Genomic DNA, 14,514 nt, shown 5'->3' with positions numbered 1-14,514 from the left:
ACGGCCACACACGTACTTACAAACAAACAACAAATTTTGCCCATGAACATTCCACTAAGGAAAAGGGGTAAACTTCTCACATATCAATGAGTGAAGTCGGCTTCAAGTTTTAAGCTCAATGATAAGGGGCCTCCTTTTATATCCGAGTCCCAACGGCTTGGCATCTTAAAGATCCGCAGGGCTTCCTGTTTCCATACTAATTTGATGGTAAAAAGTATACTCTACTACTAAAGACCTTTTATTTCTGTCCTTTTCTATCCTGATTGGCCTTTATAAATTATTTCATGTTATTCATATATTATTCTTAATTCCTTTTTTTTGGGTAGGATAGGGGGATTGCCCTCTGACACGTCCTTTCATTGAGTAAAATATATTTTCGGTCATCTTACATGAGTGCAATATATTCTCGATCATCCGACGCAAAGAACCAAACGACAATTTATTTGAGTCTTTTATTGTCGCGATCTACTGTCCTGCGGAACGGTAGGACGTGACCCAGATACCTGAATGCTTATACTAACATTAGATTCGAAATATCCTGTCATAGTCCTTTCTTTTAATTGACATATTATCCCGATCGAACTACACGTCCTATTAAAGGGTATTTAGTAGGTGGGCCGGTCCCAGACTCTGCCCTAATTGTGCATGCCAGATTCGTAGTCAAGTCCCAAGGACCTTTAATTCGATACCCATTTTGTGACGTTGTACATTTATGCTCGTTTTGGGGGTTTTTTTGGATTGGGGAGGCCCCCTAGACACCTTGGACCAAATTCTTATAACAGATGTGTACTCAGCTTCCAAATGTCTTTCGTCTGATACCCATATTATCCGAATCGGTAAACATGTCCTGTTGAGGGGTTTTGGGGGTGGGGAGGCGCCTCAGACACCAAGGAATAAATTTGTATATAAGCATTGGACTCTACCTTTAAATAGCTTTCATTTGATATCCGTATTTTCCCAATCGGTAAATTTGTACTGCTATGGGGTTATGGGTGGTGGGGAAGGCCCTCAGGTCCAACAAACGTTTGCAAATAGTGAGTCCCCCTTGAATCTTTTTTGAAGACGCAGTAGGGTTCCTTTTGCTACATAATAAATCGAAGGTTATCAATATGTTTGATGTTTTACGTATGAGTTCGAGTGTTTCGGTCATTTCCTACTATTGTTTTTTCATAGTATTTTGATTAGTTTTCGTAGTTTTGGGCCAATTCTCGCCTTTCTTTGGAACAGTGCTTTTTACGTCCCTCTATTACAGAAATTATTGTTTTAACCTTATTCTAAACAATTGCAACCGCTTTATTATGACTTTTATATATTCAGAATTCACTTCTTTGGTTTACTTTTATAACAAATCATTCATACTCCTAGTTTTTTGAACAAAGCGATTCAAAAACCAAACGACAAAACAATCAATCCCATTAAAAAAATAAACTATTTATTATGATCTTCTATTTGTAATTTTACTTCTAACATAACCTTAGAATAGCACCTAATTTGGATGTTGATATACCAACAAATTGAACTTGTGAAAATGTGAGGTGGTAGCACTCCTATTTTTTCAAACACAGCTGTATGTATGTTTGAGCAACTATTATTTTAATGCTATTCAGAAAAGTCCGGTAAAACATATCAATGGAGATATGTACATATGTATGCAAAAACGATAGTTAAGTGAATTAGTTGATAATGAATGTTGGCATGTGTATTTAGTTTATTTACATACCACACATTTCAAATATTGGTCTTTACGATCTGCCGGTGTGAGATCTCTTTTCGGCCGTATCAGCAGGTACAGACCCTCCAAGTCAGAGCAGCTTCTAAGAAGTTTTTCCACCAATACTTTACCCATGAAGCCTGTGGCCCCGGTTATAAGTACTTTTTTGCCAGCATACCAAGATGCTACCTGCGATTGCTCTTCTTCAAGACTCTCCTTCAACGACTCCATGACGTTGTAACTGGTTGTTTGGATGTTTTTGTACTAGTCCACAGATTGCTGCAAATAAACATGGACAAGACTTAAATAAATAAACCATTACAGTGCGGTATCATAGTCCCCATCATGTTCATGTCACCATGAATTTAAGCCACAATTTATGATGGTAGCGGAGCCGATGATGACGTTTAATGGGGAAACCATTTTTCCCACAAGTGTGAATCATTGCTTATTTACTAGTTAATCTAGCCAACAACATTCTGTGGGACTTCCACAGATTGCATTAGTAGTTTTTTTTTACATTTGATATTTGCTGAGTGTTTACTTTGTGTAATTACCATGAATGGTTTTTGGGGAGGGAATAAAAGGTGCCAAGTACAAATTCATAGTAAATCATAGTGTAATTTCAATCAACCTCTAAGTTGGTCAAGTTCACTTTCAATGACCTGACATAAATGTCATCTACGGTATATTAAAATTTTTTTTTTCAACAAGTCGAAACGCTTTAGGTTCTTCCGAGTCGATTCGATTTCACAGTTTTTATATGAATTTCAAGGTTTTTGAACATTATTGAGATACATTTGTTAACCCTTTTTGTATTTTAGAAAATTTGCATTTAATCAAAAAAAGAATGGGATATATGTCTCATGTTTCTTTCTCATATATGTAGTAACATTTTTACTATTTTGGCGATAGTCGATAAGATTATTTTAAGTGTAAATAGGTTAGCTTAGGGAACCCATGATGGTTTGAAAAGTCGACTTTTCGGCTTTTATCAAAATACCAAAAATCGATTTTTCGACTTTTTGACTTATTTTTGCGAAAAGTCGACTTTTCGACCTTATTAAGGTCGACTTTTGCTGACTTTTTGTCAAAAATTTCCAAAATTTTCTAAATAATTTTCTATTTCCTATAAGTCTTCGTAGACTTTTGCCATGGAGATATATTCATTTCTTTGTATTTTCCTAAAGGGGAGTTAATAGGAAAAATTTTAAATGCAAATTTGGCTCATTTTTATGTCAAAACTACCCCGCTGTCTTAAAGCCAGTATGGCTGATTGCAAAAGTTCCACATTCCTGTTTATTTTGCCTTTTTTGTGGTTGAATTAAAGCTTGAAATGGTTTACCTAGACGACTTTCAACTAGTGTTGCTCCCAAGTAGAACATCACATTTTATTGCAGTAACGAAGTTTTATTCTTTATCACTTTCTCTATAAAACCCCAGAAGAAACACAAAATTATCTCTATTCTATCAGATTTTATGCATCCGGCATTAACAAAGACCATTTTTCAAAAATGAAATTAAACATGACAACAGACCGTCTTCACCAAATCGGAATTTAGAATAGATCTAAATTCCAACTTGACTTCGCTAAATTCGGCGCAAAAATCTCTATTTGTGAAATGTACCCCTATAGGGAAACTACTATAAAATATTGTTTGATTCGTCCATGGATTGGACTATACTTTTACCATGTTGCTTGCTAAATTTAAAACTAATATGTCTGTGCAGCTTTCTTTTGGACTTCAAAATCGACTATTCTACTTATTAATCATTGATAGTCGACTTCGACTTTTTTGCACAAAAAGTCGACTGATCGACTAGTCGAAAGTCGACTTTGCGATCCCTAGGTTAGTTTGAAAAGAGGGTGCTGATAATAACCCGCCTCACGCCACTGTGGACAAACACCTAGGCCTGTAATCGGCTTGTTGTGCGTTTAAAATACTAAAAAGTAACATCGAAGAAAATTTAAGTCAAGAATTCCTCCTACTCACAAAATCCCTAATTGTTTTCAGTACCACGCCCGATAAGTTGATTTATGTCTAATATTGTGTCCAAACCTAAGTGCCGGTGCGGGTTAACCTCGAAAGCTGAACAGTGACATAATACAAATAACGTGTGCAATAAAATCAAAACCTTGGAGAGCGACTAATTCTTCGTACTCAACGGGTTAATTTGCTAACATATATATTGTCTGATAGCATCTTTGCAGTGCACAACCACAGGCTAATTCACCCAAGAACAAATTCAATGGAAATGAAAATAGGTTAAGTGCTTCATTAATATTTGATGATGAAGACGATGATTACACCTACAGAGAGTGAGGCATAAGGAAGAGAACACAACACGGTTGTAGTATACGGTCTATTACACTCAACCAAATTTGTTATTAAAAACAGCAAAAATGTTTGCTAAAACAGCAGTTTTTGTCTGCTGAAAATGGGAAAGCAGACATTATTGCTGTTTCAGCAAACATAGGGCTTCTGTATTAGCAAACATTTCTTACTGCTATTTCAACTAATAAAGAAAAAGGAAATGGAAAGTAGTGAGTGTAAGCGAATTAATATGTACAGGAGTCAGAATAAAGTCCGGAAATTCTACCAAAGAATCCAACCGGTGACTTTGGTGCGGGCACATCCTTCTAGAGAATCAGTGAATGTGGGTCTGGCAGTAAATGGAGCTAAGGAAAATTGGTGGTGTCAACTCCCAAAACGCCTTGTACAACCGATCAGATAAAGAAAATGGAGAAAGTTGGGAAACACAACTTTGAGATAGGTTAGGTAAGGTTAAGTGGTTGTCTGCCATCAGACTCACTTAGACGTTTTCGTCCATTGTGATACCACAGGAACAGAAGAAGTAAGATGGCGTTTAGTTCTAACCGTTGAAACATCCAGATCGCTATAAAAAGCCCAACAACTTGCGAATTTTCACATCCGCTAAATTGGACAGGTTCTCAAAGAAATGAGAAGACCAAGTTTATTGACGGCAGTCCTCTGGTCTTCACCGCCAAATTGTCTGCCCTTTCTTTCCCCTTACTCCGTTATGGCCGGCACCCAAACGATGCGGATTTTACCATCCTCAGAGAAAGCGTTAATCTCCTAATTATACTGCAAGACTGTTCGCGAACTTACCGTCCTGGTTGTTATTGACCTTATGGTAATTTTGCTGTTCTTAAAGATGTTCACACTCGACGTCCTCGCGTTAGCACTACACCACACCTCATCACGCATTCCGTGATCCTGTCTTAGATTACACTTAAGTATTTGACCTTGTCAGTTATCGAAATCGTCTTATTGAAGAAACGTGTTGTCAGTTTTCTCTGGGTTAACATTGAGACCTCTGGGTCTAGCCTATTCGTTTGACATATGCAAGACTCTTTTGGCCCTTCTGCATAGCTGGTTCGGATCCTTACCCCTAAGAAGTATTATAACATCGTCTGCATAGCAGACGGGTTCAAATTCCTCCTTAGTCAGCATCCGTAATAGGACATTTATGGTTGGTCACCCATAGGAGTGGCGATAAAATGTCCCCCTGTGGCGTGCCCTACACCACTTTCTCCCTTATATTAATGCCATGGGAAACACAATTTATCCACCTTTTCCTTAGCATATGGTTTATACAGTCTCTAAGGACCGAGTCCACCCGATACTGGTCTAAGGATTGGATCAGTGTGTCGGTCCGCACACAATAAAAAGCTCGTTCGATGTCAATGCATACCGCCAGGGTGTACGTTTTGGCTTCGAAGGATTCTTCTATTTTATGCACAACCTCGTGCAGGGCAGTCTCCACTGACCTTCCCTTGACATAGGCATACTGTTTGTATTTAAGCAGTTCGCTGGATGTCCTACTCTTACCATGGTGTCCACAATAGGTTCCGTGGTTTTTAGCATATGTTGCCTTGATGGGAAGCGGTATAAATACGACCCTGGCATTCTGCCAGGCTTTCGAGGTATATGCAAGCCCCAGGTGAGGCGCCAGATAGTCTGCCTCTTCCTGTAGTACCGCCGAAAATATTCCATCAGGTCCGGGTGACTTAAATGATTTGTAGCTCCTCAAGGATTCCTTCACCATAAATTCCGTAATTATAAACTTTCGATCAACATTATTATTCCAAGATTCCGATGTCTCCGTGAGTCCCGTCGTATCTTGTGGAAAGTGGGCTTTCATCAAAAGCCTCAACATGTCTTCCTTTGTCTCTGCTCTCACTCCCATGTCGTCTACTAACGTTACAGTTTGGACATGGGTTTTTGAGAGAGATTTTTTTTAGCTTGGCTTAGCCATCGACCTGTTCGCAGAAAACCTTTCAAGAGGCACGTTTTGCCGCTCTGGCAATCTTTTTGTATTCCTTGAGCTGTGTGTAATACACATCCCAAAAATCTTCCGCTTTTTACGACGTGCTCTGTTAAAAAGTTTGCGGACCTCTTTGTCAATATTGCGAGTCTCCCCGGTCATCCAGAGTTTTTCTTGGGCTGATTTCCATTCCCCTCATCGGGACTATCTTCAAAGAACCCCACCAGTGCAGTCGTAACATTTCGTTGACATATTCGTCAATGTCTTCTATGCTTGGACAATCTAAATTATCTTCCCAATTCTTCTTCTGAGTAGCCTTCTGAATTTTGTCCAGTTGGTTTTAAAATTATTCCGGAAGCTTTAGGGATTCGGCGCTGGCCTTACTATTTTAAACCTAAAAGACCTAACCTAGAACCTAAAAGAGAAAGAGTGTTCCATGGAGACACTCCAATCCTGATCCTCATCGATTAGATTTTCCGAACATATCGTCACATCTAATACCTCCTCCCTAATCCTATTGACAAAGATGTGTTACCAATATTAAGGCGCATTTTAGTGTTGGTACTACCCTACGAAATGTGGTGAGAGTTCGCATCGCACCCGTTTATTACCTCGTTTCCTGTCTGTTTTGCTTTCCTCGTCATCCGTTGCAGCTCCGACGTGGGTGGCGGTGTCGGAGAGTCAAAAGGCACATAAAGTGATGCCTGGTATGCTCCACCGTCTCCCTCTCTCACCACTGTCGCATCCGACGTTGACAACTTTGGGGAAAATATATAATTAATGTTTATGACAAATAACGCAGGTCCTCGGCCAAGTACCAGTGTTAGCATAGAATAATTGGTAGTTAATATGGTTCAGTCTAGAAACTTTGTTCCGGGTAGTCCATGGCTCCTGAATTAGGGTAATATGAATCTTGCCCTTGCTGATTTTCTCCATCATAGCGTGAGTAGCTGTCTCGCTCCGGTGGACGTTTATCTGGATTACCTCAATCATTGGTCCTGCAGTAGATGGGCATCTTGGGAGAGGGTAATCTCATCGTCTGCTCCCTGTTCTCTAGACTGCATAGCCTTTCCTGTCAATGCACTGCCTGATGTCATCGTATTAGGTTCGATGCCAATCCTAGTCTTCCGAATCTTTATGAAGTCGGTAATGATTCCGTCGTCGGGTCCCTGTTCTTTAGGCTTTTTTGAGTTTCCATTACCTGTACTGCTTAATGTTTCTATACTAGGATCTTTGCCTATCTTAGTCTTCCAAATTCTAAGTAAATGGGCTTCTTGGGGGTTGGTGATGGTACCATCGTCTCCTCACTGTTCGTTAGGCTGCATTGAGACTCCTGTCGTTGCGCTGCCAAATGTTTCAATATTAGGATCTTTACCTATCCTAGTCTTCCGAATCTTGAAGTCGGTGATGGGTCCGTTGTCGGGTCCCTGTTTGTGAGGCTGTGTTGGGTCTCTCGCCACTGCACTCCCTGATATTTTAATATTAAGATCTTTGCATATCCTAGTCCTTCCAATATTGAGATAGGATGTGATTGTCTCGTCGTCAGCCTCCTGTTCATTGGGCGGTATTGAGTCACCTGCCACTGCACGGCCTGATGTCTCAACATGAGGATTTCTACCTAACCTAGTGTATCCAATTTTGAATAAGTTATGACCTTAATTTTGTTCTGCAGACTAATATACAGCCAATGTGTGCATTTAAATTTTCGCCAAGTCACTGAAAACGCTACATTTGTCTAAAATGGGTTCAAAAATTAAATAAAATTGGACAGCCAAATAAAGAGAGTGACGAAGTGGGATTACCTATAACTCAGCTCAGGAGGAGGAGCACCACCGCCCGTCTTTTGATGGCAACCATATATATAAAATCGGTTTATTGACCCTTTAGGTGGTCACAGCTAGATGAGTGAGGGGCCAATCGCCTTCTTCGTAGGACAAGTCCATGTTTCTTTCTATGCCTGAATTCATGGGTATTAGATTATGCTGGGACTAGCTTTGGTGCGTGAAGAGCTAGCGAAAATACACGCTTTTTGTTAGTCCTCGCTTTTTCAACACGCAAACACAAAAAATTATATGGTATATACGAGAAACTAGTAGTCATTGAAAATGTAACGCATTTAACAGCAACTTTTATTTTATGGCTGCCTGTAGTGCGTTTATGGTCAACATTGAATGAGTTTAGTGTTGTTCCTCTTTTTTGTGTGAACTTCAATAAAAAAAGAGTTTAAAAAATTCGTTGGGAGATTAGTTTGAGAGAGGATTTCATCTTGAGCTTTAAGACAATTCGCTACAGAAAAGTATTCATTTGGGAATAAATCGTTACAGAAAGGCTGAAAAAATATGTTATTGGAGCTGCATTAAGTAATGGTCCAATTCCGACCATAACTGAATAGAAGGTTGGAGATCATAGTAGAAGTCATTGCGTAAAATTTCAGCCAATTCGGATAGGAATTGCGCACTTTGGGGGCTCAAGAAGTAAAAACAGGAGATCGGTTTATATGGCTTATCAGGTTATAGACCGATTCAGACCATATTTGACACGTGTGTTGAAGGTCATAGGAGAAGCCGTTGTACATCATTTCAGTCAAATCGGATAAGAATTTCACTCCCTAGAAGCTCAAGAAGTCGAGATCCCATATCGGTTTATACGGCAGCTATATCAGGTTATGAACAGATTTGAACCATACTTAGCAGAGTTGTTGGAAACAAAAACAAAAAAATCATGCAGAATTTCAGCCAAAAAAGTCAAGAAGTCAAAATCCAAGATCGGTTTATATGACAGCTATATCAAAACATGGACCGATATGGCTCATTTACTATCCCAACCGTCCTAAGTAAGAAGTATTTGCGCTTGAGCGCCTAGCTTTATTCCTTCAAAAGTTACCGTGCTTTCGACAGTCAGACGAACGGACGGACGGACACGGCTAGATCGACTTAAAATGTCATGACGGTCAAGAATATATATACTTATGGGGTCTTAGATGAATATTTCGAGGTGCTACAAAGGGTGTAAGGTATAAATATATAGGAATACTTTTTTGAAGTTTATCATAAAATTGCAAGGAAATGTTCCATTCAGTGTTGCCACTCAAGAAAATTATGTCCTACCAAAACTTAAGAAAAATCCTACCAAACTCGACTTAAACCTAACAAATGCTATGCAAGCCAAACATGTGCTATAGAATGTATTTTTATCCACCACCGAACAGTTGGCCTTTTTGCCATTACATTTGGAACATTTCAAATTATATTATATACAATGGCCTCTATCTTGACGTAGTACCCTTTATACTGAGAAATCTTGAGTTTATAAAGTCGTATTCGTGCCCCGATTTCAATGAACCTACCGTGACGAGTTTGGATAAAGCGGTCCCCCAATTTAAGTGTTTTAGCCCAGAAACGCGCTTTTACTACCCATTTTTGCAGTTATAGTGGGTCCATGCGGACCCTGAGTATGGACTATATTTGACTATATTTGTATGCAGCTGCCACATATCGCAGTTTTTCGACAGAAGGCTTTGAACGCCGCATTTCCTATCTAGAATTTACGAAATTTAGAAGAGATCCCTTTCGACAGAAGGCTTTGAACGCACAAAGGCCGCATTTCCTATCCAAAATTTACCAGTTATAGTCAGCATTAGAACTTACGCCCTTTTCAGGAATTTTGAATCAGTGAGACCTCTTGTTACAGAATTTGGCAATTCGACTTCCATGGTTTTGCTGCTTCACTTTCAAACATCTTCAGTTTGGTCTATAATTTAACCATTAATCGTCTTAAAAACGAACAATACTTGCAAGTACAATAATATATATTTTGTTATCAAAATGTGTGCTCTGTTAACAAAGTTCATCGCGCGTTTCTTCCATTGAGCGACGAAGGTCATTTTTAGTAATTTTTTATTGCAGCATTTAGCGCTATTTTTTTAAGTCACCGTAAGCAATTATATAGTATAACACAGCTTTAGAGCCACATATATGAAACATTACATAGGTCCATCAAACACACAAGGAAGTTATACATTCAAGTTGTCATTGGAGAGGATTAATCTTAGTGGGAGGTTGTCCTTATTGCGGCAGAAATTGTATAAGTGTTGAATAAATTTGATCGCACGCTCACAGCACTGGTTGTATCGGGAAATTTTGATTGGAGATTAATCTCTCTTCCAGTGGGTCTTCAAGCTTTTGGGTGGTCATTCAGAACTACAGATAGTTTTTTTGAAATCCCTAGGGCTGTACAATTGACTGCTCAACCAATGATCATCCCATGAGTGAGAATAAATGAACAGATTTTACGCACCCTGTTCCGGGTTTCAGGCATCAAAATAATCGCAGGAACAGCTAGAATAGTACGAGAGTTCCAGCATGTATTGCAGATATTTGAGATCTACTTAAACTTTAAAAAAAGGGATCCCACTCCTCTCTGTCAAGTGATGGAAGACACGAGTTTGTTGGAAGAGAAACTTCATTTCAGTTTTACCATTGCTGAGGGCTTCTTTCAATTGGTCATAATTGCTCTTTAAATCCTGCACAAAAAAGTGCAGGATGAGCCATGGAGCTCATCGCCCATGACAAAACCAAACACGCACATGGTGCTGGAAATTGTTGAACGTGGATGGGGGTTGGATATTTATCATCGAACGTTTGCTGCAGTCAAACCACAATCCTACACTTTCTGGAGTTCTTCTGCGATTTTGTTCTCAAGTAGTTTGTCTTCAAAAAGCTTGTTCCACTTCTCCGTGCTTACCAAGTAATCCTTCACCCGAGTAGCTTTTTTGTGGATTCCTGGCTAACAAGCACTCACAAAAAAAGTTTGCTGAAAATAGCAAACACTATCTGCTGAATAATAGTAGTGAATTTTGCTGCTATATAGCAGTAGTTTTGCTGTTACAACAGTAGCTCTGCAATTGTAGTGCAGCAGTCATATACACTCAGCTCAGCCACATTTCGAAATGTAATCCATAAATTAAAATCATTTCTTCCAACAAAATTTCTCAAAAATTTATAAAAAGATGCCTAAAGTAATCAAAACAAGTAACAGGTAAACGTAAAAAAAACAAAAATTTTTTCAGCAGATTTTTGACTTAAAATAGCAGATGTTGTTTGTTGATTTAGCTGATCGAAATGTTTGCTAATATAGCAGCAGACAAAAACTGCTGTTTTAGCAAGCAGTTTTGCTGTTTTTGTCAAAAAATTTGGTTGAGTGTACCATGAAAAAGTCCCCCATATCCATTATGTTGCCTCCATCAGGATTAATTGCCTTTAAAATATATTGAGAGTCAAGTTAATTTGTTGACTTGCAAGGTAAAATACTACGGCGTGCACCAAACAAAAAATTTGACCCTCAGCACGGTGTGCCTGGAGAAATTTTAAATAAAAATTTTTTGAGATTCCGAAACTTCAATGTCCACAAACAAGAAAATCAAAAAACAAACAAGTAAGAGCGTGCTAAGCTCGGCCGGGCCGAATCTTATATACCCTCCACCATGGATCGCATTTGTCGAGTTCTTTTCCCGGCATCTCTTCTTAGGCAAAAAAAGGATATAAGAAAAGATTTGCTCTGCTATTAGATCGATATCAAGATATGGTCCGGTTTGGACTACAATTAAATTATATGTTGGAGACCTATGTAAAAAGTCAGCCAATTCGAATAAGAATTGCACCCTTTGGGGGCTTAAGGAAGTAAAATAGAGAGATCGATTTATATGGGAGCTGTATCGGGCTATAGACCGATTCAGACCATAATAAACACGTATGTTGATGGTCATGAGAGGATCCGTTGTACAAAATTTCAGGCAAATCGAATAATAATTGCGACCTCTAGAGGCTCAAGAAGTCAAGATCCCAGATCGGTTTATATGGCAGCTATTAGGTTATGAACCGATTTGAACCTTATTTGACACAGTTGTTGAAAGTAAGAATAAAATACGTTTTGCAAAATTTCAGCTAAATCGGATAGGAATTGCGCCCTCTAGAAGCTCAAGAAGTCAAGTCCCCAGATTTGTTTATATGACAGCTATATCAGGTTATGAACCGATTTGAATCATACTTGGCACAGTTGTTAGATAACATAACAAAACACGTCGTGCAAAATTTCATCCCAATCGGATAAGAATTGCGCACTCTAGAGGCTCAAGAAGTCAAGACCCAAGATCGGTTTATACGGCAGCTGTATCAAAACATGGACCGATATGGCCCATTTGCAATCCCAACCGACATACACTAATAAGAATTATTTGTGCAAAATTTCAAGCGGCTAGCTTTACTCCTTCGGAAGTTAGCGTGCTTTCGACAGACGGTCGGACGGACAGACGGACGGACATGGCTAGATTGACATAAAATGGCGCGACGATCAAGAATATATATACTTTATGGGGTCTCAGACGAATATTTCGAGTAGTTACAAACAGAATGACGAAATTAGTATACCCCCATCCTATGGTGGAGGGTATAAAAATCCGTGGAGAAATTTTTAAATAAATCCACATTGAAAATTCATGCTCACGAAGTATGAATTTTTTTTTTTGAAAACGAACACTTGTATTTGAAATATTCCAAGAAAAAATTAATAAAGATATTTTATTGATTTTTTCTGCGTTTTTTGGAAAAAAGTGTTCTTAAAAATTAATTCTGCCCGAATCTTTTTACAAAAATACCCAAAATACCCATTTCAGGCAAAGATGGTTTACAAATCGACATTTTTGTGTAAACTGGCTGTGGAAGCTAGAAATATAATTTGAAGCAACATATTTTTTGCCTGTGTTTAAGTAGTAAAATAAAGAGATCGGTTTATATGGGAGCTGTATCAGGATATAGACCGATTCGGACCATTTCAGCCAAATCGGATGATAATTACGGCCCCTGGAGACTCAAGAAATCAAGATCCTAGATCGGTTTAAATGGCAGCTATATATGGTTATGGAGCGATTTGAGCCATATTGAGCACAGTTGTTAGAAATCAAAAATTGCGCCCTCTAGTGGCTCAAGAATTCAAGATCGGTTTATATGGCAGCTATAGCTTTTTAACCGATTTAAACCATACTAAGCACAGTTGTTGGAAGACATAACGTAACACGTCGTGCAAAATTTCAGTCAAATCAAATTTAAAAAGCAAATATTTCACAGACAAGAAGAGATATTGTATACCTCAAGCTGACTTCTTTGTAGAAATGTGTCAGCACTATCCAGCAAAAAAAAATTTAAAGTGAAGATTTGGCAGCCGGAACAATTTTTCGAAATGCCGAGGTGACCAAATTTAGGGGCCTATCAAGAGTCGCCCGGACTACCTAGGGCATTAAAATTTTGCACATGATCTCAGCTTTAAAAATTTCATATTTCAAAGAGTTATCTTCATCCATTATCAAATTACTAGTTCCTTTCGGTTCTTTCCCACTGTGCGCCGAGTCCGAGTGGCGCACAAAGGGAGTTTAAGGTCTTTATAAAAAAAAACTTGCTTTTATTCCTCAATTTTTGCTGTTTATTTTGTAAAGAGAACATGTTGTACATGCGTTTGAAGTGAAATAAATATCAACTTTAACGGGTATTAAAATAGGCAATGTCCCCGTAATAGGCAATATTTGTGGCATCCACTGCCAATTAAAAAAAATGGCGATTTGGAAACCATATTTGCCTAAAAATGCTATTTTCGATATTTTTGTGAAAAAAATTCGGGCTGAATTTATATATTAAGGATACTTTTATCTGCAAAACGCAAACAAAATCATTAAAATATATTTATTCGTTTTTTCTTAGAATTCTTTCAATTTAAGTTTTCGTTTTCAAAAAAAAAAAAAAAAAAAATTAATCGTACTTCTTGCGCTTGAATTTTCAAAGTGGATTTATTCAAATATCTCTCCACCAGTTTTTTTCTCGTTTATGAACATTGAAGTTTCAAAATCTCAAATAATTTTCCAGGTGTAAGACCTTTTTTTTTCAAAGTTGGTTCAGGCGCACTGTGTTAGTAGCAACATCATAATATTAAAATGCTTTTTCATGGTATATTGTGGTTCCTAAACGTAAAAAAATTCAAAGTATGGATCACCATTTCCATAGAGATATAACGGAGAAAGTAATTAAAGCATTTGTGTTTCACAACATGCCAACTTCATTCGTTATTATGGACGACAATGCTCCAAAACTTGCTTCCAGGGGCGTTTAACCTAGGTTTTATAATAAAAACATAGATTTATTCTGGTCTGACCCTCTCAGATCACCGTATTCAAACCCATTTAAAAACTCTCGGAAGCTTTAGGGAGGAGAACAAGTTAAAACTCGGCCCCTGTTCCTATTCCAATATGTACAAGAATTTTGACTAAATATCTCCCACGTTCCCTAAAAAGTTAGATGCAGGCCTTCCCCCCCGTTTGAAGAGCAGTATTAACATAAAAGGATTACCCAACTAGTTATTAGAGCTGCCTGTGCCCTAAGAACTAATTTAAGTTACACAAATCATACCTCTTTTTACTTAATACATGAAAAACGTAAGTGTCCTGAATTAGCTGTCCAAGCTGTTAGATG

General features: G+C 38.3%; 1 protein-coding gene across 1 annotated transcript in view; it reads right to left on the bottom strand.

The window, feature by feature from the left end:
* LOC106086860 (putative fatty acyl-CoA reductase CG5065) overlaps positions 1-14,514 on the bottom strand; it is a 51,380-nt gene that overhangs the window by 20,859 nt on the left and 16,007 nt on the right. Inside the window, exon 2 of the mRNA XM_013251674.1 lies at positions 1,721-1,990. Coding sequence (XP_013107128.1) covers positions 1,721-1,942 — 222 coding nt within the window. The 5' untranslated portion in view covers positions 1,943-1,990. The remainder of the gene's footprint in view (positions 1-1,720; positions 1,991-14,514) is intronic.

This window comes from Stomoxys calcitrans, chromosome 2, assembly GCF_963082655.1.
Source record: "Stomoxys calcitrans chromosome 2, idStoCalc2.1, whole genome shotgun sequence".
Lineage (NCBI taxonomy): Eukaryota > Metazoa > Arthropoda > Insecta > Diptera > Muscidae > Stomoxys > Stomoxys calcitrans.
Note: the sequence above shows the minus strand (reverse complement) of the source record. Positions and strands in the feature narration are given on the sequence as shown.